The 26,852-nt window shown below is 39.2% G+C and overlaps 1 protein-coding gene across 13 annotated transcripts in view; it reads right to left on the bottom strand.

The window, feature by feature from the left end:
• Window positions 1–26,852, bottom strand: part of nrg2a (neuregulin 2a) — a 73,624-nt gene that overhangs the window by 21,232 nt on the left and 25,540 nt on the right. For 8 of the 13 annotated variants that reach the window (XM_028595248.1, XM_028595241.1, XM_028595242.1 and 5 more), the window contains 2 exons: window positions 14,792–14,957; window positions 13,564–13,682 (listed from right to left, as the gene is read on the bottom strand). In XM_028595248.1, coding sequence (XP_028451049.1) covers window positions 13,564–13,682; window positions 14,792–14,934 — 262 coding nt within the window. In that variant the 5' untranslated portion in view covers window positions 14,935–14,957. Of the gene's footprint in view, window positions 1–13,563; window positions 13,683–14,791; window positions 14,958–23,750; window positions 23,864–25,649; window positions 25,858–26,852 lie in introns of those variants that run through there. The other 5 variants (XM_028595237.1, XM_028595235.1, XM_028595239.1 and 2 more) reach the window with 3 other exon arrangements.

Here is a 26,852-nt window from a genome sequence, read left to right as displayed (position 1 = left end):
TTTGATTAATCCTTCATAGCCCAAGAACTGAAAAGAAAAGCTGGGGGTGCAGGCAGGACCATCTGGAAACCTTCATAAACATGCCTGTCTTTCCACGCTCTCCAAAGGATTCTAGGAAAATCGTAAAAATGAAAAGAGAGGTCCCTATTGCACAGTTTTTTTCTCCTTTTGAGGCACCCTGTGCATATGCAGCAAACAGAAAAGCCCTCACACTGAATCCTAGCCCTGCGCTGCACTTCACAACCCAACCCCGAATGCTGAATTGTCTAATGAAATACGTTTTCAATTGGCCTGTCTACGGTGCAGAGTTATTCACATGTCCCCCTAATTTATGACAAATGTTGATCATTTACTACAGCTTGGCTTCATCTTTTTCACTTCTGCAATTAAACAGAAAGCCATCTCAAAACACAAGACAAAATCTGATTCTTCACAGGAAGAAAGCCAAGGCAGTTATTTAACCAGCGGTGGATCGGTTCCATCTGGACTTTGTTATGGCTTTTTGTTTTCACTCTTAAAAGCAATGTTATCAGGATAAAAAGTATAAATTATGTAGCCTATTTGGGAGTATGTCAGTGAGCGAAAACAGTGTGCAGATTGGATCCGTCTCCGCCAGTACTGCATTTCTGCGGTAAAGCAAGGAAGATGAAAGGGACACAAAGGTCCAAAAACTAAAATTCATATCTAACATTAAGATCTAGAACCTATCAGTCATGTTAATGTTTAATAACTTACAAATGTAAACCTTTTGGCCTTACATGCAAAACCCTTTAATTTTTTTTTTTTTTTTATATATATATATAAACCAAATAAAGTGCTAGCTGGGCAGTAGTGTTTAAACAGGTGGCACCATACCGCAATACCACACAGGGCCTTTAACTCTTTCTTTTATCGGACAATGTAAAGTATAATGATTCAAATAAGGAGAACACCTAAAAGAGATAAATGTCTTAAGTACAGACCCTTTAGGAATCACATAAAGAGGATGGTATCTGTGATAGCTCTGCCACCCAGACATGCTTTTCCACAAGTCAGTTTTATGTACAAGAAAAAAGCTTGGAGTCCCCCCCCACCCTTGCCTCCCCCCTCCTCTTGACTCTTGGCAGAGAAAGTCTGACATGTCTCCTGTTACAGCTAGGACAAAGATATTTTATCTCTATACTAAAGGCTAATTCATATTGCATACATTCTTGCTACACTAGTGTGGAGTGCATTATGTTCCTTTCTGCAATCTGAAAAGAACTGTCAATGGAATGAATAAATAAATAAGATAAACATATAACGAAAAAGTACAAACGGCCAAATTGGTGAGTGTGGTTTTGGTTCAGTATGAAGTTGTTGACAGCTGGGTCTCAGGTGGTGAAAGAGCTGCAGTGAGGGTTAAGATGATGCATGCATGACACAGACAGTAATTTTTAGCTATCTATATTGTAATAGTAGTGGTACTGAATGGTGGTATTATAGTTCTATTGAAAGTGGAGCCAGAGACAAATTACACCAATAACAAAGCAAGATAAATGCCTGGACATTGTTTGTAGACATTGCATATTCTACAAGGAGGATCTGCTGCATGTACTGTGAAAATGTGCTTTTCTATTTATGAAAGATTAATACTTTATTTGACTTGTCTTAATTCATTAATAAATGGCAAACAATACATGTTTTCATTTTCAGATTAAGAATCGCAACATATTTTGACAGAAGCTCAAATCCAGACAAATGTAGCAGCAATGAAAGGAAAAAACAGAAACAAATGCGAAGAAAGGAAAAAAAGAGATGAATACAGGGCTAATTCAGAGAAGAGGAGGGTTGAGAAAAGGTTTGTTGACAGGATCTTAAGTTGGAAAATATTTCAGCTTGCCAAAGCCAACAGAAAACAAGCACAGACCTACTTCCACACATGCAGTATACTGTTGGCACACCCAATCAATGGCAATATCCAGCATCTGTTTCTTCAAGCATTTTGTACAGAGTTCAAAATAAGCAAAAGAGATTTCATGTCAAATACCCAAAGAGGAATTAAATTACTATTTACTCTAGGTAGGACACATGCAAGAACCCATTATGAATGAGAGTGCACTTAAATCTTATTTTCAATAGGAAATTATCCATAATTCAAACACCTTCAGTATGAAAGAGGAATGTTTAGAAATTAACAAAATGGAGCCTGCCACCAACATTAATCTACCACCCACTCTTCAGCAAGACTGCCACTACCACAACCAGTGCGTTTTCTTTTATATTCTTGTCTCCTATTACCATTTTTCAGTCACATAGCTGATATGCCTGGTCTTGCCTGCCTCAATCATCTCAGCACTGAAGTGAAATCAAAGAGCAGCCCAGTGTGTGATTGCACAACAGCTGCTCATGCACAGCAAAGAAGCAAAGTGCACTTAGGAAGGCAGGAATTGGTGCGGGTGCATAAACGGGTGCTGTTATGGAGGATGGTGGGCACCAGAATGTGTGCAGTTGGCAACAAAGTGACACATGGTGTTTTTCCACGGCACAGTTCCAGACAGGACTGTTTCCTGCTCTGTCTTTTCAGAAGCAGCCTAGGCTCAGCATGGTGTTCCCACTGCTGTTGCTTCCTTTTTTCGAGTCTGATGATACCTGTTGCTTTCATTTTTCCACTACAACCTGAAAAGGTTTCCTGCGTCCTTGCGCTTGCATCTTTGCGTCTTTCTCTGGCCACTGCAGTCACAGATTAGCAGCACAATGTGTGGAGAAGCAAGAGGACAACTCTGCAGAAAACTTTTAATGTCACCTTTAAGTGAGAACGTACACTCAGAAATAAATCACTCGGTTTAAAGGGAAAATTCACCATGTTTCCGGTACATATGGTCATTTACTATAGAGCCACTGAACCCGATGCCATCTTTTGTCTAAACTCACCTGACTCACAACAACACTGGCGGTAAAGGTCAGAGAAGCAAAGTTGTGATTTGAAGGTGCCACATTTGAAACTGAGGGCCAGGAGGAATAATAATCTGTTCTGCCAGTATCTGCTGCTGAAGAGATATGTATCTAGATGTTGCTCAGCTGAAGCAACAACAGGAGATGTCTCCACCTTCTACATTTTAATCTGGAGAAAATGGCATATTTGAGGTACAAGGATTTATCGTGGGGCATGTACACACTTAATACAGTGAATTAAGTCTGACTGATTTAAGATTAGATGCCATGAAGGTAGCCTGATTTAACGGTGTACTTGGCTAAATTTTATTACATTTTATAGATTACTGTGTAACCTTTATCTAAATAGCATTTTATGGTTCTACCAGATCTCCTGGATGGATTTCTGGGAAAAAGGCACTTCAAAAATGAAATCCTTTACATTTATTACAGTTTTATATGCAGGTTTATAAGTTAGATGCCAGTGCAGTAATGTCTTCTTCTGCATACAACTTGGATTTGTCTACAGGATAAAAAATTTAGGGCACTAGAAACAGCAAGAGCTTGTTTGGAAAAGAAAGAATAATAATTTGATGGTAGTTTTAGTGAGCCGGACATACAAAGACAGAAATACTACAGAAACAATCATAGAATTTTCCAAAAATGTAAACAATATATATTAGTATCACAAAACGATTCTACATAACCATCACTTTAAAAGGACAAACCCTGAAGCATCCGCATCTCTCGATTGCCCTTTTTAACAGCTGGCCCTCATTGAGGAAATGCAGATTTTGCAACCTTGTACCAGATACAGAAGACATATACCACAGCTCCATATTTGGGTCTTTTGCTCACAGTTACAGTAGTGGCCAGCTGCAAGGACTAAAGGTTTTCCCTCTGCTACTCCCTAAAAAGCCAGAAAGTGCGTGCACACCCACACACCCACACCCACACCCACACACCCACACACACACACACACACACACACGAGCGAGCACGCACGCTGTACATCCTGAAAACGGAGCATTTGTTAGGCTGCTGGCCTACTGTATACTAAAGGATGAGTTCACTCATCTGTGATTAAAGTGAGGCCTATCCACAGTTCACACCTACACACTCAAAAGGAAATGGCTTCCACGCTGCTGACGCACCCCATACAGAATCCCAAGGAAAGGACTTACTCACCCCAACAAAAACGATGTGATGAATACAGTTGCAAAATCCCCAACAAAAGGAAGCAGCGTGATGGAGTAATGGGAGGTTTAGGATGAGAGACAGCTGTGGCAAGCAAACTACAGTACTAGGCTCCTGAGCTTTAAGCAATGGAATGGTAAGTACACGTTTCCCTTGTGCTCAAAGAAAACTTTAAAAAGTACGAAGACACCAGATTGCTCACCTTTAATTCTGAAAAATGCAAAGTAATAGTAGGAGCAGGGATTTTGTTTGATGTGGTTGAACAATAGTTATCACACAAACCCTCAGTTCATAGTGTGCTGGCTCTGTTCACTGGACTTCCAAGCACCTGCTTATTATTATTCACTCAGTATGAGCAAGGCTTTATGATGCAATGAATCATTTTAGACAATAATTTTTCCCCTTTTTAAAGTATTAACAAATAGCGTGTACCAGTGCTTATTAGTGACTCGCAAAGGTAAAACAAAATCCTGCACAGTCACCCACAATTGGGGTCAACCAGAGGGGCCTGAAAGGGAATCTTTTAGAATGCTATTAAATGAAGTTAAGTTTTGTCCCGGGCCCTGGAAGAGTTAACAAAGCCCTGCACACAGCAAAACCTCATGTCACCTCCTGCTCACATCACTCAGCTTTTCAAGTGTAACAGCTGCTTCCTTCCACACACACATAACAATATCCTCACTCATTCACACTGAGGGCTTAACTGTCCCACATAACACGGCGAGATTAATGGATATCCTACAAAATGAGCTGGGTTTTGATTTTTAATAACTTAGTTGTTTTTGCAAAGACTTGATTGAGGGTGCCCACTTCTCGCGTGGGATTGACGGGATTAAAGTGAATGATTAAAGTGAATTTAGAGAGCAAGCTAAATATAATGACACTTTGAGAAACTTTTTTTCATTTAAGATCTTTTATTTTTTTCTCTGATTCTGATAATGATACGATTCAGAAGCTGCTTCTTCTCTAGCACATTAGCACATATGTACAAAGCCAATAACTCATTCCATGTATAGCATCCGTCAAAAAGTGTCAACCACCTAACATTACCTATCTACTACCACATTAATTTGAGGTAGTTGTTGAGGGCTCCGTAAACTATGCTCTTGTTGCTGGGTCAGAAAACACAGAAACACATCTAAAAACTGAGCTGAGATTTGAAAAAGGGTTTACAAAATGTTATAAATATAATGTCCTGTATATAGTACTCCTCAGTCCTGCACTGTATGTATACACTGAACCCATTTGTAACATCACATAACATCCAGATGGCTCAGTAATGATGCACGATGATTGCTTACGATGCTGTGGGTGTTCATCCGCTCGTGACATAAACTCTTCCATCTACTGTGGATCTTCTGACTGTACCGGATGCTGCCCACTAATACAGAAAGGCCCTAACATTAAACAAAAAGAAAACACAGCATGGCGAAGTGACGATTTTGTGACTGCCTCAAGAACTAAACATTATTGTGGGTGAAGATCAAAACAAGGTCTTAACTCTGACACACTCCAGCTGCCGTGAGGTAAGATGGGATGTCGGAAAGGATAACAAACTTTCTCATTGCAGCTGATGACATTTTAGCTTGGACTGTGACAATAATAAATTGATTGGATTTTAAAATGTTGGTTTTGTGTGGTCACTGTTTTGCTTAGATATTACATTTTGACCTTCATGTCAAAGTTATTTTCAACTTCTTCATTTTCTTGTTTGTGCTGTGGAAAGCTGGTGTGAACATAAACAGTTTCTTTACACTTTAACACTTGTGAGCTGGAGCAAAATTAATTCAGATTTACACCATGCAGAACTGAGGACTTTGTGGTAACGAAGGTTACTGAAACTTGTTCACATCATTTGTTGTTTTGCTTCCAACAGCCAAGATCAGGATCAATTCCTTGTATTGGTAACTTTAAATGTCAAACATTCAACAGCATTTCAAAAACGCACTGTCCATGCTAGCAACAGTTTGTTTCATGCTAGGGCTGGGACGACATGCTTTTATCTCGATTCGATCACAATACATGGATGCCGATTCAATTCTTATTGCGATTTTAATTTATTGCGATTCAATAGTATTGAGTATTGCGATTTTCTTTCCTTGTTTAACAAAAAGAAAAGTTGAATGATACACTATTGAGACAATATAACATGAGACATTTCTAAAAACTAATTGTTCTCTAAGAAGACATCACATGTCCGTCAGTCTGACATTTATTTCATTTGTAAAGACGTAAATAAACTGGATTTTCTGCATTTTCTGCTTTCGGTCTGTTTTGCTGGAAACGGATATGATGTAGTCACCGTCAGCGGTACCATATGAACAGAAAATATTTAGGCAAATCATTGGTTAAAAATAAATAAAAAATATTGATTGTAGAGAAAAGTCAATTTTAACAATCGTTGCAAAAACAATCATCAAATCAAAGATGCATACGATTTTCGATTTTCTTCCCCACCCCTATATTGTGCTGTGCATTTCTTTTAGATTATAACATCCTATTTGCTTCACAGAGCATAAACCTGATCCTGATTTTGTGGTCAAACCTGCCAACTGTCAAGACCTAAGATTCAGGTGCAATCGAACGGCCACCTCAGAGGAATGCCTCTCCAGACCCCAGGACTGAGGATCATTTTGAAAAAGTGGGCATGACTAATAGCACAGCAGCTTGATCCACAGAACTTGACAAGCTGTTCTCCAGCGGCCTGTAAATACAGAACACTTGGCAGATGTGAAGGCCTGTTCCTCTCAGACATGGCTGCTGCTGCTGCTGCTTACCCACACCAATCAATAGAATTGACTGGCGTACAGATACTCCACATTCAGCCACGACCACAACTAACATCCTTTAGCGTCACTAGAGATGAGTTTATCTTGTTGCTTGCGTAGTAGAGTGAGTATGGTTTGTTTTTACTATGCTGACTAAATGGAGACATAGAAGGAACGAAGGAAGTTGTTGTTTATCTAGTTCAAAGTAGTACTTACTGTAATGCTTCACTTACGTAAGACAGAGACCAATAACTGGGAAAAAAACAGAAAAAAAAGCTGTGGGAGTTTTTGTGTTAGATGTGCTCTCTAACAGTTACTATTAATTAAGAAACCCCGACAAATAATGTCTTTCCGTTACAAGTCTAAAAGGTTATTGAATCATACTGTACAAAACATGAGTCAAAGCTAGACATAGCATCAGTTGATACTTTTTCTCTTGTGTGTCACCGACGTTTTCCAGCAGGTATGAGGAATGAACCCAACCACAGGACATTAACCATGATTTCACTGGATAAAGAAGCTATGGGGAACTTTTACATGTTTCTGAAACTGTGTCATTTTCCATCTGATGATCATAAATGACCTGTAACAGCAAACGAGACTAACGGTAAAAGGAACACAATTTTTTATAGTTTTTTTAATGCCATTTTTCCCTCAAAGTCACAAAATGATTTACGGCAGGCAGACCGGCTCTACAGTCACACATTCTGATGGGTCACAGATTTCAGTGTTAACACCAGAAAAGCCTGTGTTAGTGGGTATTCAGCCAGGTAAAAGGTAGAAGGAGATATCTTTATATAGGCCTTACTGTATTTTAATTTTATTTTAGAAGTTATCTGTTGTAGTTATGGCTAATACAGGGCCATCACAGAAAAAAAGGAAATTAAACGAAGAACAACTTAAAGCTAAAAGGGAAAGTGACAGACAAGTCAACCTCAGTCGGGCTTTCAACAGATGGAGACAATTACGGGATTGTAAAAGATTCAAAACCGCCCCTGAATTGTCCCTCTTTCTCCTAGATAGTTATGTAGTATGTCTATTTCATTCATAAAATAACTTTACAATGGGAGACATGGTCGTACGTCAGTAGCCTACATGAGATCACAGCCCCCTTCCATTTAGCGCAAAGTTATTATTTATTTTCAGTCCGTGTTTGTGTTAGCCTATTATTTTCTTTTTATCAAATTGTACTTGTGTAAAGCATCCTTGGGTTTCATGAAAGGCGCTGTATAAATCTAAGTTATTATTACGTTGGTTGCTACAACAAAGTAACTTGCTTATGCTTTGGCTCGTGACACAGTGACAGTGATACCCAGTTTAACTCATGATCCAAAGTAGGCTAAGTTACCGTATGCACCACTTAAAACGCAACGATGCATCGGTAACATATTCTCTAATTGTAAATGAATGATTTTCTGTCTGGGCAAAACATTCATTGCAACTATATGACCTCCCAGTAACGCTAACTAAGTAATACAGTTGGTAATACAGGATTTCCTCCTGTGGACATTACTTTTTTTTCTGCATTGGGCACAATATAGTTGCCTTTGTTATTTGTGTTACTATCCCTAGATAAAGGTAGATTCAGGTATTTATCCATGATATTATGTAATTGTATGTATGTATGTATGTATGTATGTATGTATGTATGTATGTATGTATATATATATATATTTATTATGATATATAATATAAAGGTTTCAACGGGGACTATACTATTTTGCAGCTATGCAAAAGGAGAAGATCTTTACGACACCAGGTGTGGTCTCTATTTTACGTGTATACATTTAAGTATAACACATCTGCTTTACATAACATTTCAATGAGTTTACTGGTTACTAAAAGTGTAAAATGTTCTTATTCTTTATCACTTTCAGTTTTTCTCTTGCTGGTCTGGTTGTCTGGCCAAATCACTTCCAATCAGAACCATCCTTTAATTCTTTTAAGGTAAGCATCAACAAAAACTATTAAATTGAGAAATCAGTATTTTCTTTAGCTGAATCATATTCAATGCATTGTACATGAGGTAGTGAATTCAGCTTCCTGCAGTAGTTTGAAGTCAGATTTAACAAAGATCAAATCATGGTATGTGTGACCGGGTTGCAACACCTTGTAAAGTCTATAGCTCAACAAAATGAGCACACCACAATGCTGCTGAGATGCTAGAGAGTTGTTTTGTCCTCTGTTGTGTCATTTTAAGTTAGTTAACCATTGGTTTTGTGACAGCTTTGGCTTCATGATGGGGAGCGAAACATGTCAAGGTGTGTGTACATGTGTGCATGTATATATGTGTGTGTGTGTGTGTGTGTGTGTGGGCCTGCGTGCATGCATGCGCATCATTGTTGCTGGTGGGCCCCAGCATGACTGCTGAGGTTGGAGCAATCATATGTTCAGCTGTGATTTCCATCAACACATTCCTGGACGCTCACACACTCTCTCAGTGGAGCTGCGCACAGCACCCCCCAAGGATGTGACCTGCAGCATACAGACACATGGCTGCCTCACAAGCGCTTATCACAACACAGCAGCCTGTAGGATAATGGGAGGCCTTAATCTGAAGCCACGTGGAGCCAAGCAAACTTTGACTGGTGTTGCTCCTTCATTCTGGCCTTATTGAAAACAGTCAATGATATACTACACCATGCTGCAGAAGGCCAGTAGGTCTTACCATGCCAGACTGATTACAGGGTAGAGGTCAGACCAAATGGACAACAAATGGTCTCTGGTCCTCTACACTGGGGGGTTGGGTATAATGCTGGAAACACCACTCTGGAAAAAGGCAGCAATTGTTACAGAAACTGCTAAAAGGACACATGATATTCCAGACCACCAGGAGACACACACTCACGCACATGCTGTAGACTCTTATGCATACTGTCACAAAGCTGAAATACAAAATACAAGCAATTAAACGGAGAGGAAAGTTTTGTGGATTTAAAAAATAATGTAAAAATGTCTCCGCTGATTGATATAATGTTTCAAAAACAGCTTAAATGCAGCCATGGAGAAGGAGAGAGTATTAGAATGAGTCTTAAGGCTGAAACATTGATAACAAGCAACGTTTAACTCAGCAGAACATCCAACCATCTTCACTGAGTAAATTGCACAGTAACTGGAACTCAAACAGCTGACAGTGTGTGTTTCTCTTCTGCTGGTCAAACAAACAGACACAAGTAAAATCCCCACACAGGTCCAATCATTCAATGTTATTGGCAAACTGCATGGCTGGCATGAAGCCAAAATGTACTGCGTGCTTTAAAATGCATGAGGGGTTCACTTTCAGTTTAGGTTCAGCCTTGAACACCATGGTTTTTTTTTGCCCTGCCCAAGGCAATTTTCACACCATGATGCTGTGCATATTACCAACTCAAAGTACCTCTAAAATGTAATGTAAAATGATGAGATAAGGAAAAAAATAAAATATTAATCAATAGCACTTCCACGCTCCACCGCACACAAACACAATAAGTCAAATCTGTGAGTGGTACAGTGCAGGAGTCTGTGTGAGCTGCTGAGCTTGTGGTGGCCTGTATTCGCCATGTGGTGGAGCTGAGTGATGGTTTCCCAAAGTCTGCCTTCACCAGAACAGACAGCAGGCAGGCACAGCCATGCGCTATGTTCTCTCTCACTGTGAGGGTTAGAATGATGCTGCTGTTTGACTTTAACATCTACAATCGCTAGCTTTCACTTTTTGTCTGCGCAAGTCACTACGATATTTCATTGATGAAGCAGGTTCAAGCTGTGTTAGCATGCTTGGCACAACACAGGTGGGAAAAACTCATGCTCAAGCACATGACAGTAGACAGTAGGTGCATCGGACAAAGCAAGCAAGCACTAACTGCATTCTGAAATGGGTGTGAAAGGCTCCTCTGCAACACAGGCTCCCGTCTTCCTCCTCTTCATACTTTTCTCTCTGCCTCACTGTCTGTCTCTTTCCTCTAGCTGTATACCCCTCTCGTTCTCGACCTTAATGTCTTTGTCTGCTTCCTGTCATGCATTCCCTTATTTTGTATCCCCCCCGTCTGCCCCTTTATTCACGCTCTCTTCTTCATTTTTTGCTCTCTCTGTCCATCTACATCTGCACCCCTCCCCTTGCTTTCCCTCCCTAGAAGGCACACATACACAGATAATACTGCGGGTACATGCTGCTTTGGCAACATACTGCAGCAGGCAAAAGTACTCCACTGCAGCCCTTTAACACAATAGCCATTTCTCGTATGACCTTAGGATGAAAAGCAGCTCTTGTTCTAAATGAATGTGTCAACTGGATCAAAATCAAGCACACATTTGGCTCAAACTGATGTTTTTAAATCCAACCTGTCTTTTTTTTCTTATACATCTGCTGATTTTAGCCTTTCATCAGCATGTGACAACCACAGCAACATGAACTGTTTACTGACAATTCCTTTTATTGACTTATGTAGTTCCAGTGACGCCCTCCCCCTGCCTATGAACATACCACCTCTGATTCGCCCTGTCTTGCCTTCTCCCCTGAAGCATGACGGAACTAGGCGTGCTGTTGTAACACAATGGGACTTTTTTATTGAACAGTGAAAGGGCACATTCGAAGATACACAAACAAAAACACACTGAGACAGACATCTGATGATCACAGCACATGATAGGAAATACAGTGATGACATTGTTTAAATATCCAGGACTGATTTAAGGAAATGTCTGTACTGACAGATAGCCACACAAAGAACACACACAAATATGTGCAAAAATGTGTGGCAGTGGGCACAAATATGCATGTTTCTACATCAGCTTTTACTATTTGCACCCAGTTTATCAAAGATAATATTCATATTTTGATAATATTTTGCACCAGATGTAGGGATATCATGTTTTACAACAGTGTGTGCTGTGAGTAATAACACTGTCTAGTGTACCATGTCATGTTTTATCCATTGTGGCTACTGTACGTCTCAGCCCACTTGTTCACTGCTTTGTAATATTATATTTCCCTTGATATTGTTGCGTTACAAGCACTCATATAGAGTTTCATGGGCCACCAGTCACATGTTCATGAGCCTTCATTAAACACTCAGGCAAACAGGTGCTACCACCAGGGATTCCCCCGACCTTTGCTGGATGTACAGAATGATTTGACCTATTTTATTTAATTAGACTAACACAACTTAGTGATTACTGTTTAACTTTTCATAAATGTTATGGTATGTCTGGGCCTTTGAATATTGCGTCACTGACCCTTTAAATATTACATGCTCATGAATCAAAAGAAATATATCATTACACTGGAATAAAGCCAAGCGTACAGTATGCTGTAAATCACAGGGTCTGGCTATAAAACTCAACTGAAGCTTTTTAGATGTCGGAAAATTAAAAAAAGAGGCGTTTTCTACCCCATTTAAATACAAGATGGATGACTTCTTTTCTGTACAATTGTTTGCTGGAATTCAAACATACATGTTGGAACTACTGAGAATCTCTGTATTTTCAAACACAATGGGCCCTTTCTTTATCTGAAAAGAGCTGCTACTCTAATAATGCAGCTCAGCTTAAGTCTGCGAACGGTAAACAATAGTGCTAAAAGGTGGCCTTGATAAATACAAAGAGAGAAGGGGGAGTAATTGTTGTGCCTGAATGTGAATACAAGGACACAGAGCGATGGCCGAACTCCAGTCCCTCCATTTTTCCTTACCAGCTATACCTCTCATGCCAGTGTGGGATGTCATCCTGCTGTCAATGTCAGCAGTGGGAATGAGAGTATCTCCTCTCTGGTGGGGTATGCGGGACCTACCACTTTTTCGGATTCTCCAAAAGCAGTAACAGTATTGTGAATATATGAATCTAGTCAACTCAGACATGGTTCACCTGGAATAGCATGAAAATGTCATCATGCACGTTACGTTCGATAAAAAAACAACAACAAAACTATCTGCACTGACTCTGCTCAACATCACAGCCCCTTGTCTGAACAGCATCAAAGTCTTGAGACATTACATAACGGTCTTCAGATCCAGGTGAACATTCAGTTTCTAACTTATGTGTGCCAGATAACCTTCCATATTGTCCTCCGACAGTCCGGAACCAGAAAATATCAAGAAGCAGAAGCAAAACTACATGATTTGTATCTGCTCTGTAAGGTTTTTATACTATCTCCGTCCATTCCAACAAGCTACCCACAGCAACAACACACTCACTACCCGCACTGCTTGGAACAAACACAAACTCGCCACCCCACCAAATGGAAGCAGCTGTTATCAAAACTCTTTCATCTGCTACAGTACTTTGCAAAACTCAGCAATGCACACACACCACTACTGAACGAGCCTGTTAGATTCTATCACACACTCTAAAGACACTTTTTTTTTTAACAACTTTCATATTCTGTCGAGCAACGTTTTACATTTTATAGTCCAATGCTTTTGTTGTGTGCTAGTGACAGTCAAAGGCACTGTGCAGTGTAGTTTTGTGGGACTTCACATTGCCAGCAGATTGCAGTGAATGAAAAACGGAGAGATCACACCATACATTTCAATTCCATTCATCTCCAAGTTCCTCTGTTCCACTGATTAATGGGCCACATGTGTGGACAGTTGCTCTTCATGCATGTTGCCATTGTTACATGCCTGTTTGCGATGGCTCCTTTTCATCTCTCATTTGGCAAGAGAGCAGTCATAAGAGCATCAACAATGTACAACTGTGCCACTTCACTTGTTGCTTAGGAGTCAGTACTTACTGCTTTGGACGTTAACAGTGCCAGTGGAGTTGTCCTTTCCCAGCTGGTTCTCCACCACACATGTGTAATTCCCAGAATCCTCCAGTTTTGCTCTGTTGATCTGGACTGTGGAGTTTTTCCTGTGGGAGACAACGATCGCACAGCTGAGTCAGGGGAATCAGGGCAGGGAGGAAATCGCATGGAAACGCAACAAGTGGTAACATGGGGGACAGCGAGGCAGACAACAGGGCAAGCAGCAGCATGGCAACAGCTCTTTGCTTTGATAGGGTTACATAATCAGTTTCTCTGGGGCCAAATTTGAGGGGAAAACTGTTTACAAAAAAAAGCATAGGAACAAGTGTTACTAGTATACTGTACTATAAAAGGTGTTTAAAGTATGTTTTAATATCCTTACAGGAGGTTTACAGTCAGTTGCCTTAAATTACGCCATCATAAGCCAACCTGACTGAGAGAGTGGAACAGGACCATGGCTGTATTAAGAGAGCTGAATATGGTGGTGCCAGCAGCCGACTGTGGAAATGCAACATAAAAAAGCAAAGCCCAAAAAGCAATAGGCTGCTATCATTAGAGAGACATCTGTAAAAGTTTTGGCAGGACACCTCATACTGCAAACAATGCCAATTATGACTCTTTGTGTTATGAATGATTAAAGTGTAAAAAAAACACAACCTCATTTATATGTGTAATGTCATCCCAATGTAAAGTCTATGGGCTGAGAGTAACTGAGCAGGCGGGGCCAGGACATGTACAGTGGGCCCCACAACAGAGAAGAAAACCAGGAAGAGGGAACAGCAATTTATATTGAAACGAATGGGCACCATTAGCTGGTGGTAGTATTCCATCAAGCAAAACGTGACTAAAGGTAATTTGTGAATGTAGTGAATTGAGGTTAGATGTGTTTTATTGCCTCCACAGGTAACTTTTTATTTGTTTAAGAAAGATACATAGTCATAAGGAGAGATGATAAATTGGCTTGATTTTAGTATTAATAATTACACTACATTTCAATGAAGGAATAAGTCTTGGTAGTCCCAAACATTACATAAATGTTTTTAATTCAACTTCTATATTGATTTTTTAATTAGTTTCAAACTTCAGTTTAATGAAAAACTGCATTAGCACAGTCTGCTGATAATAGCCACCTTGCTTAGACTTTGGAGTACCTCCGTATCTTTTCATCTTACACTGTTTGTGTTAAATTTACAGAACATGGATGACTTGTACTCACGGGCGGGTCCGTATTTTGACTTTTTTGCTTTTCTTCAGCTCGTTGCCATCTTTGAACCATCTGTAGGTGAGAACAGGGCTCCCTGTGGCCTCACACTTAACTATGAGCTTGCTTCCCTCATCCACTATAATTGGATTCTTCATTGGTTTTAACTTTGGAGCCGCAGCTGAAAGGAGGGAAAAAGAAAAAGTTAATGTTATCCACATTAGACACAAACTTGTTTGTTTATGGTTGTGTGTGTTAGTGTTTTAGGAGAAACAGTGAGATAAAGCAGGACAGAGTAGCAGAGCCAATCATCATCTCTATGGACTGAGCCAACAATTCTCTCATGTGACCACAGATGTTGTCACTAGAGACATTATTAACTTAGCCTCAGACTAATAAACAGGCTGAACTTCACTCTGGCATTGCAGTTATAAAGCACCTGAAGCAATATTTAGCAAACATCAACAAGCTGACATTTGCAACCACAAACTGATGCACAATTAAAGGCAACGGGTAAAGAAGAAAAGCCCAAACTTTGACATTATTAACTAGTCTGTTGTAATGACAACATCAAAACTACTAAGCTATGTTCATATGTTATACTGCCATTTTTATTATATATATATATATATATATAATGAGAAAAAAGTGGTCTTAGTATATTCTATTATATATTAGATTTACAAATTCACTATTTACAACTTTAAAAAGTAAATTGAAATTGAAAATTGATCTTCGTCCAAATGCACACATCCATGCACACACTCACACAAACATTTGCCAGCTGACAGCTGCACACATGTTTAGGAGAAGGCTCATCCAGGGCGGAGTGAGAGAGAGAAGGGGTGAACGAGGGTCAACCAGGGCTTCTCTCTCTCTCTCTCTCTCTCTCTCTCTCTCACATTTATAATTTCATGCACATGCTAAACTGAGTAGTCCGACAAATTACAGCTGTTTGCTGTGTATCACCTCTAAAGGATGACGGCCGAATAAAGACAAACAAATTACGACAAGCAAAGTGAAGTATACATAATAATGACTTCAATTAAACATTGAAATAGAGGTGCACCAAAATTATCCCCTGCCGTCCTCTTTTTTGAGAGACTATCCTACTTCACTGACCTGGTAAAGGAGACAATGTCTGCACAGAAAGAAAAAACCTTAATGATGCTGCATTTTGAATTTTCTTTGTGGATATAAGTGGACAGCTGTAATAGATTTTGGGGTACAGTTGGGTCTAAAACCGGAATTGTCCCATGCCAATTCTTTGTCACTGTTGTTTATTAATTATTCTAACTCAACTCACTGTACTAGCCACATACACAAGTAATCACACAAGAAATCACATGCAAACAGCTTTGTATGCCTGGCAGATGTGGATATTAAAGAGCTCTGTCTCTGTAACCAAGTACCTTGCGAGTATATCCAGTGTGCCCTGCCACCTCTGGTCGCTTGGCACTAATACTCCTGATTAGAGCCAGAGGTCACACCTCTCCGTTCCAGTCGTGGATGTCCTTGGTACCAGGCATTGAACCACTTCTCACTTTAGCATGCTATACTGTAAATGGAATTAGCTTAATGTATACAGTAATCTTAGAGTGATCAGACCTTTGATGCCACTTAAGTAACGATATTAGATATAGTACAATTTGTGCTGATTTCCACTGGATCACAGATAGTGAAATGTCAAATTTTAAATAGCTCACAAACCGCTCAATTAAATGGAAAACAACTATTCTTAGTTAAATAGCAGCTTTTTGTTACTAAAATTACTCTATAGCTGATAAGACAGTGGACTTTTATCTGTGAACAGCTTCCTGTTGAGAATGTGAGTGATGATATTCATGGCGTTTGGAAAATAAAGACAAAGATTCTACAGACGTGCCTTTGTAATGTGGCACTTAGTAACCTGAGCTTATTCTCAGGATGGCTCTTTGTGCTGCGATTGCTCCAGCAGTAAGTTCAAGATTTTACTGTCCCAAAAGGGTTTGTGACAGTAGGAAATTGTAAAAATAATTTGCTGAAAGTCATAAAATTATTAAGGCTTGACATTTACCGTGTATCACCATTTCAAATCAACTCAAGTGGTGTGTGTTTATTGATAGCCTCAAGCCATATAGACCATATACTGAACATGAGACTCCTGATGCTCCAGATGTTCTTCATTAAACATTTCCTGTTATTTAACAAATGTAATGTACTATATGGGACTTGATGTTAAATAAAGATCAGACAAAATGCTCTATGGTTTACTGATCCCCCTAATTTTCACATTACGCTGGCTAATGGAAACTTACCAACACTGAATCATTTGTACTGTTCGTAACGACACAGAGTTTTGTAACTACATGGTTATAATATATGCACATGTGCAATATTTGATTATCACACATTTTCACGAGCTTTTCTTAAGTTTCACAATTTAATTTGGCAAAAAAACCTTTTCATTCAGATCTAGTTAAAGATAAAATAATTTTATACTGCAGTATCTAATGACTTACTTAAAACTCACAGTCCATGCTCTCAAGTCTGCTGATGTACATTATTTCAATCCACACTCAACTCTGCTGGACTAAACCCAGCACACTGCCCGAGGAAAGCCTTGTCAGTCATAGTCAGTGAACAGCAGGAATGAGGTTGCACCATAAAGAAAGAATAGTTAGTACACCCGGACACAGTTTTGTCCTTGCCAAGCAAATTAAACAAGCTTTGTCCTTGCCTTGAAAAGTTACAGAAACACAGGACTGCACTTCTCATCAACCAACAATGAGCCAGATGTGTAAGAGGGTCTGCTCCATCTACAGGATACAGTTCTAATAAAGACACAAGAGTCCATCAGACACTCTAGCTTTGAGATACAGATGTTCATTAGAGATTAGTCCGCATGTCCATGTTACAAATATATTTTTTTCCCAGCTCCTTAATCTGCGTAACACAAAATAAATTAACAAAACACATGCCTAAGAATCCATAAATTCCTAAATCATAAAATAACATACTCTGGCAGCTGATATACTATGTAGTAGTTGCTCATGTTTGGAATAACAGATGTGAAAAACAGAACACTATAAAGTAAATACTGTAATGGACACAACTTAAGTACAGTACAATCAAGTCAACTGTACTTGGCAAAAAGCATGTTCATTTTATGAATTGATTGATGAATAAATGTATGTTTTCCAACAACAAAATAAAGAGTGATTATCATTGGGAATAGAATAATTTCTTGGAGACAAATGGTTATCTCATTTTCCATTACACCAGTGGAAAAAGCAACGATAAACCCTTGACTCAACAACAGCCTGATTCTCTCTTTTTGATGCGGAGGGGCAGCTGCAGACATGGACTATAAAAACCAAATTTGAGTATAGAAGCCTAACTGGCGTGTCAACAGCTCATGCCTTGGGTAACAGTTGGAAACCTCAGCCTAGAAAGAGGTTCAAAAACAAAGTCTCTTGATGAATTAACAATGCATTGCTCGTATATTGAGTTAACATTTCTGTTTTACTTCCAGGAGCTTAGAAAAGGAATCTGAGGCATGCCTTTGTGTTTCCCCTTCTAGACAAAGTATCCCTGATTACTCTTGTGTTATGTCACTTTACTGCACGTTGTCAAAAGACAAATTACATGGTGAGACGGCTATGGGTTCTGCATATGGAAATGGTCTTCAGACACTGCACACTAGTCACTGTAACACAACATCTGTTCAAAGAGATCATTTCAACAGCCTCCCACCACAAGCAATACACTTTCCTCAAATAATGATCTGCTACATTGTTTATATGTGACTCAAAACACTACTTTTCTCTCACTAAACTCTACAAGTATGATCCTAATAGTGTTTCTTTTACTCAAATGAATAACATATGTTTTGTGTTTCTCTGTGACAGTAAAACATATGGATAAGTCCAACACTGCATGTCAAACTTCAACAAAATCAAAATCAGTTCTACTATTCTGATTTGGTCAATGCTACAATTCTTACCAGGGTTTCTGCACATCATCCAGTCTTTATAGCAGGAAAAAAAGCAGAGTAAACAATGTCAACACAATACATGAACTCCTGGTTAGATGTACAGTAAATAGAAAAATAATTACTACTTTGGTTAAATTAGGACCAAAGTAAGCCAAATCATTCATATGTGCTTACAAGCAGCAGAACTGGTCCCCATTTTTAGTTTGGTGCCCTCAACATATTTGACCAAAATGTTCATGTCACCATGTTTCTGCCAGAGAATAGGTTTTCCTCCACACTGAACAATTACAAAACTGTGTCTAGGTTTGTTTCATTGGTTAAGCAGTCTAAAACTGCAGTTTTAACTGCAAACAGTTTTTTGTGACAATTCTGTTATTCAAGACAATTCAATATTCAAAATGTACTACTTTAGGTGCTTTTACATAAACCTCTATGTTCATGCATATGGTTACTGAGCTACTTGTCTAGATGTTTGCAGTACTACAACATACAGTATACTAACTTACAGACTTGATTTTGATAGGCCTACATTTTATATTTTTGGCTATATATATATATATATATATATATATAACAGTTAAACCAATGGTGTAATTGGTGTAGTGTCACTCAATAGCTTACTGTGTGTGTGTGTGTGTGTGTGTGTGTGTGTGTGTGTGTGTGTGTGTAAAAGAGCACCTGAATGACAAAAGTTACTGTAAATAACAAAGTGAGAACATCTTTGCTCACAGTCAGCTCTGTGACCACTATGTCTCGTTGTGCCAAAACCACTGTTGCGTTGTACATGACTTTCATGTTCAGGAAATTTCCATAGTAGTTTTGTCAACTGTACTCACTGTTGTGTGACTGTGCTACAAAAAACTGCATGCAAATAATGTATAAGAATAATCACAATTTGCTTCTCAGTGGCAGCCACATGATGTACAAATAAATTATTATGTTACTAAAGTTATATAGCCAATTTTAATAACACATTTAGATTAACAACTATAAGTTTGTTCCACGAATCAACATTTTTATCAATGAAATGACTACCCGTCATGTGAACAGGTTGTTAATACTACTGATTCCACTGACTATCACCAGCCCCAGTATATAGCTCTATGCAACCTCCAAGCAATTCTCAGCTTTGTTTTAGTTTGCATTTAGTGCAAGAAGTTGGGTCCTTCTGTCACAACTCCCCCATATAACACTGTGAGCGGACGCTCCCAACACACAAACTCACACATACACTGGATGTTCAATGCAAAGAGACAACGTTAAATACAGGCTAGTAAAGAAAGCCAAAGAGATGTCATGAGTTGGCAGATCAAACCAGATCAAATACTATATTACACTTCAACAGTTATAGAGAAAGAGATGACTCCGATGGGATGCAGATGTTACTCTGTTTCTGCTGGACGTGTAATACCCTTTCAGATGGACAAGGGGATTTGGGTTAAAACTACATCTGCACTCTTCCTAACCTGGGCTGCTGACATTGGTCAACAGGCATTTCTATCAGGGGTGAGAATGTTGCTTAAATACTGCTGACTAATTTACAAAGAAAGCAATATAAAGAGAGATAGAGAAAAATGGTAGATGGTAAAAACCATAGATCTTACATTGATGCAATTTCTTGCAAAATATGTATATTTATTTTCTATTGGTATTGTAAATGGCACTTGTAAAGTAATTGCTGAAATGGATAACTCTGTAAGAGCACAGCAAACTAAAGTGCATAACAGGCTCTCGCAACATTACGTGGATGCTCTTTGGTAAACCAGCAATTTCATAAGTTTCATCTGCAGATTGCTTTCCGATTAAAAGCTTGTCATAATTTGTCTCTAGACATTTTATTTGAGAACCGCCCTTTAAGAGACTTCTATTTGCTTACCAATTTGTGGGTTTGATTAGCTATGTTGACACTATCACTGGAAAAAAAAACATCTATTCACGAATTTCTGGTATTTCATAGACACTATAATGCTGTATGTTGTGTTCAGTTGAAGTTGCATTAGCTGGGTTTCTAAATTTGTTTTCATGTTTCCAGTTGTTGTTTGTACCAGCACACTAAAAAGCTATTTTGTAATAGCAATTATATGAAGCAAGATCATACCTGAATTGGAAGCTGAGGTTGTCTGAGGCTTCAACACCTCCTCTGACTTGTGGTCTCTATAAAACATTTTGTTGCTGAATAATTTATGTAGCTCTATTTCAATTGTAAAGGCGTGGAATGTGTTAGTACATGATAAAAAGCAACTGGCACAAAATGAAGAAGCCAACTCTTCACTTCCGTAAGTAATTCTTACCACCCTCACTACGCACACAAACCCAGTCAGAAAGGAACTTATTGTGTTTTGTCTTGACATTAAAGTTTTTGGATTACAACATTGTCACCAGCAAGAGGATATTTATGTATGTCAGGCAGACTACACAGGGATTGCTAACTACAGATTGAAAAAGAGAGACATATATTCATGTTGTATTGTATTGATGTATTTGCTCTCCTTGTCTTATTTATAAAAAAAAGAGAACACAGTTGCAAAATGTTTCCATACGTAAGGGGTCTTTTCTTTCGAATAAGGACCAAAATTTTCGCAGAAATATCTTGGGTCTGCAAAAGTTTTCCCTTTCTAACACTGGGCCTGTTTCATTAGAAACATTATTTAAAGAGGATCAACTTTCAGTCACAATACACAGGCCTTTCAAAAAAAAAAAAAAAAAAAAAAAAAAAAAAAAGAGACCGGAAAGGAAAATCATCATGTAACATTGCAGCAGCAGAATTCCATAAATCAACACTTTGAAATACTTTCTGATCCAAATCCAGGAGACGCCACAGCCAGGGAAAGGGCAATTATAGCTGAGAAGTACCTGCTGTGAGGTAAATCTCCTAAAATAAATGTGGAAAATGTAAGTTCTCTGGGAACATATGATACACAAGACAATACTGTCCTGTTCCTGTGATGTCGGTGACGGTTGACTGACAGTCTAACAACCTCAACAGAGCGCTCCAGGGCTATATTACATACAATTATATTTTGATACACCTCTTCCACACAGAGGACATTGTATACCCTATTATCCACAATGCAGCATAAGGTTTCATCGACGCAAAACGTTGAGATGTAATAACATCTTGAAGAATTTGAAATAAATATCAGGTCTAGCATTTAAACAAATTGAAAAATGTAAAGCATATGACAACACCTATTAAGCCACAACTTACAAGAAATAAACAAATTACTCTGATACAACTTCTGACCAGCTGCAATGAAAAATCTGTGAAGAACATACTGATACCAGGTCTAGAAGCTCTGAGACCAACAGTGGATCCCCAGAAAACTGTTTGGCAATAAGACTTTTTGCTTAAACACAAAAACTTGGTTTAAGCAAGTAATGTGCCTTCCTATACTCACTATAGACCTTTACATGCTTAAATGTAACTGCCAGGTCACACTTTTGTGTGACAAACGGGAAAATTGCCCAAAGGGTCACGCTTTTGTGTGACAAATGAGAAAATTGTCCAAATAAACTCTTATATCTATTTTGGTGAATGTTTGCACTCTCCAAATACACAGCTACCATACAACAAGAATAGCTCTTATCTCCATTTGTCTGTTTGAGCACATTTCACTACATTTTTGGTGGAACTGTGATGCTTAACATAGCACACCAGCAAAGGAAGCTAGCTAGCTAAAAAAAAAAATCTTTGATTATCTTTTGAACTAAGCAAAGGTATAGTATACAGAGATCTGCTGTTCTGATGCTGTATACATGTCTACTCATTCAATTATTTGTGAAGTACTACTGTACATAGATCACGCATAGCTGCACTTTTGGTTGTACAGACTTGTTTCCAGATTTGCATATGACTGCTTCTTTTGAACATTACCTATTGATAAAACTAGAAAAAAGTGCTGTCATTCATGGATAATTACAAAGCTGGTAACATTTATTAAAGAGCCTGAAGTAGTGGGTGGAGGATCCATCTTTAAAAGTGGTATTTGGTTTAGCTCTTTTTATTTTGGATGACCTATTTTTGGAGCCTCAGGCCCAGTACACACCTGATGAGGTGCATGCAGTAACATTAGAGCAGACACAACAAGCATCACCCATGAACGTGTCTTCCGTTTGGCCTACTTTGAAAGCTCCATTTTACAATGGGTAAGCACGTAGTTTCACACAGGTTACCTATTTACCTAGTTTTGTAATAAATCCACGATATATTGCATTTTCAAGAGGAAAATTATGATTCAAGATCAGATTATCATGTTTTGGTTACATCTAACACTTACATGACTAGGGCTGGGTACCGAATTCAATACTTTTTAGGCACTGACCGAATTGCCTCTAAAATATTGAGGGCCAGATGTACTAACGCTTTTGCGCCCACTTCAGGCGTCGCGGGGACTGAAAATGTCAAATTGTGCTTTTCTGTGTCATGCATATGCATTCATGGGAGGGTAAAGGTGAAAGTGGGAGTTTCCCATAAAGAGATGGGAGGGGAAGCGTAAAGTGCGCCTAATTATGTATTCCGCGGTATGTACAAAAAACGGCCGTGAAAGCGTGAAAATTCTCCGTCTCTTAAAAGCAGGTGTAAACCAGCCGCAAGCGGGTTTCCTCACATATGCGTCCTGGTGTAATGGCAGCAGTAATCAGAGCAAGACGAAGATAGGCCAAGGAGACGAGCTGAAAAGATTTGAACACAAAATCATTAAGCGTTACAGATTAAGCAGCCACGCAGTATTACAGTTAGGCTACTGGAAGAAATCACAGATGACAATGAATCTCCGACTCAGCGTTCACATTCCATTCCAGCAGTTGTTAAACTCCTCACTACATTACAAATATTGGCATCAGGATCATTTCAAACAGCCATAGCATGAGCAGTGGGAATATCGCAGTCTGCACTCAGCCATATCATAGCACAAATACTTAACGTTTTGCTACAGCGCACTAGTCAATACATACATTTCCCCACCACTAATGCCGAAATAACACGCATCAAGCTGTTACCTCATGAACAAGCAGATCAACTTTGTTACCGCTAAATCTTTGTTTTCGCTGTTTTGACTGACTTGGTGGCTGATCCATGATAGAAAGATGTGTGCAATTTACGGTATAATGGGCGGAGAAAGACGCCGATTACCCGATGAGCTGCAGGTTTGGTAAATACGACGTGAGTGTATCACAGCGTGCGCTTTCTGCGGGTTGGCCATGGCGCTGATAACGCTACATTCGCAAATGTATGTACATCTGGCCCTGAGTATCTAAAAAAACCTTGTCAATCAAAACCAAAGTTCAATACCTAAGAAGGAGTAAATCTCATCAGAGTCAGTGAGCCAATAAGCACGCAGCATACTTCTACCGATATTTAATAATGTCTGTGATTGGCTGTCTTATGTTACACATCGTAGAGACTCGCAGGAAAAGCTCTACGTTACGCACAGAGACGGGGCTCACTTAGTAGGAGCTGAAAAATAAATAAAAGATTTGTGCCGTAATGTGTATTGTTGAAATTTCTTTTTGTTTTGTAAGATTGGTATCGAAAAAATTATTGTTACCGGTATCGACATTTTTTTTAACGATACCCAGCACTAGACATGACAAATCAGCTGTTATAATGTTAAATGCATGTTAATGACATTCAACAACAACAGATTATTTTCGTTTGTGTCATTTTGTGAAAAGTAAAGAAAATCGCACTCTCTGTGCACGGTAGCTGTGCTCATTGAATAACAAAGCACCAAAAAAATATTCTGCAAGCACTCTGTGTGCCGTGTACTTCTGGGAGCTGTTTATCTAACATGTTTATTGATCACAATCAAACTTGGAACCAGGACTGGTAATTATATATTCAACCTTGTATGGGTAATAAAACAAAATTAAACATGGATGTCAAAAACAAATACAGTAGCACCTTTAAGATGAAAGGGGCAAAATTTAAATATCTAGAAGGCCTACAAAAAAATTGTCTACATAAAAGATCTTGAAAAAGATAAACCCACTCTTGAGGAGTGACATCAGTAGGTACAAAATGGCTACCAACATCAAGAGATGCTGTTAAAGATACATTATCTGACCAAACCAAGAATGAGGAGTCATAGTTACAGTGATAATCCTGTTATTGTCCTTAAAGTGTCACTGAAATGGGGGTTGGGCTTCCCCCTGACCTGAGGTCAAACTACAGTGACATGCTGCAGCTTGTGGGATCCACCACTGAGCAAGCACATTGCTACGTTTGTGAATCTGAAAGACACGCAGCTCCCATACTACTCCAAAGTCAAAGTAGCTTCCAGCTAATGTAGAGACAGATTTTAATGTTGGATGACTCACCATATACTCATAAGTCAGATGAAAGCAACTGTATCAACAGTTGGATCTTTAACCCGGTCATAAAGTGTGCAATGAAATGTTTTCTGCTGTACAAACATCACTTATGATAAAACGGTTAAAAAAGCTGACTTGTTTTCTTTCAAACCTCTGATATGTAGCAGAGCATTTGTAAAACTCATGCAATGAATTAACCAAAGCACAGTTAAAGTTAGTCATTTGTTTTGAGAGAGCTCGTAATACAACTGTCCTTTGGCTCTGTGAGGTCCAGAGCTGGTTTAGCTAAAATTCAGTTTTAGTTGATTTGTACACAAGTCATATCATTTAACTTCCCCACCAATCCAAAGTACTGCCAAAACCAGATGTGCCTCTACACGCTGTCCACATTAGCAGACCAATCCATGTGACAACCTAGCGGCAAGCTTTGACAAGCCAAGAGGGTACATACTTTGTCTCACACTTCCGTGATACAGTAACACAAACTTAATCTTGCTCTTTTTTCTCTCAGTCTCACTACCTCACACACACATAAATATATATATACAAAAAGTTATACAGAAACCGCCTTGAATTTCTTTTTACCTGTAGGGGAATCACCCTCTTTCTCCCTTTGTCCTTTCTTAACCCCCTTCTTTTTTCCTTTCCTCTTGGGCTCCGTCATGCTGTCACAAGAAAGTTAATCCTCTCAGGAGAAGACACAGGGGAAAAAAACAGATAGTCCTTTTGGGAACGTGTGGCAAGTGGGCACCACCAGACTGAGCCTGTTAGAGCGTCTCTCCTCCTATTTAGACTCACACCAATCATGAACAGCAAGGAACCACCTACTCACAGCAGGGCAGAGGGATAGAGAGGGAGAGAGAGAGAGAGAGAGAGAGAGAGAGGGAGGGAGAGGAGGGAAAGGGAGGGAACAGGGAGAAAAAATAGGGAAAGAAAGGTAGAGAGGCACTGGTCAAGTGGCCCTGCTTGTAGCCAACGTTGTTTCTAGTTCCTACCTCGGGAGCATCTTCTCCTTTCTAAAGTGCAGCGAGACCACTTAGGTTGTCCCCTCTGCACTACTGACCCCCTTCCAAATAATTCAGGCGGAGACCTGCCCTTGCCAGGTTGATGTCTGGGTCCCAAAACACTTCACATCTGGTTCAGATTTGCTGAGCGCAGATTCTACGGATAAGTGCAAGAGAGCGGTGTCAGAAGTGCTGAATGTCAGATCACAATCTGCGACAGACTGCTTTCTTGCAAAATTACACAAAATCATCTCTGGCTTTCCTAGCTGCTCCCCTCCCTCACCTCTCCTGTCTGTCAATTCCCCTCTTGGTACTTCAGGCAAGTTCCAGCATGTCTGTGGTTGTATCTCGCTCTTTCACTGTCGCTGTTAGCCAGGTGTTATCAATGTCCACGCAGCAGTAAGGATTTAGGACCGTTAAAACAAGCTTTTACCTTTTAAAAACTCAGCGTAATGCATAAGATACCAGACCATGGCCTTCTGCAAATAAGTCCGATCCATTTTTTTTTTTTTTTTCTTCCTGAAAGGTGAGTGGGCATCTCACCTTTGCGTTGATTTTCTATGTATTTAATAGACAGTTTGAAAGTATAGAGGAAAACAGGGCAAGGGGAGACACATATAAAAGGTAGGGCATGACTAAGAAGCGGCACATGTGTTGCTCGAGAAATTAGTATAGAATTTTCTAAAATTGACAATTGACTCACAATACAACAAATAATACAACATGAGGATATTTTACTCAGGTTTGTGTGAAACAATATCTAATGCAAACATAACTTCAAAAA

The sequence above is a fragment of the Perca flavescens genome, chromosome 13, assembly GCF_004354835.1.
Source record: "Perca flavescens isolate YP-PL-M2 chromosome 13, PFLA_1.0, whole genome shotgun sequence".
In the NCBI taxonomy this organism is placed as follows: domain Eukaryota; kingdom Metazoa; phylum Chordata; class Actinopteri; order Perciformes; family Percidae; genus Perca; species Perca flavescens.
The sequence above is the reverse complement of the archived record's forward strand: the minus strand, read 5'-3'. Positions and strand labels throughout refer to the sequence as shown.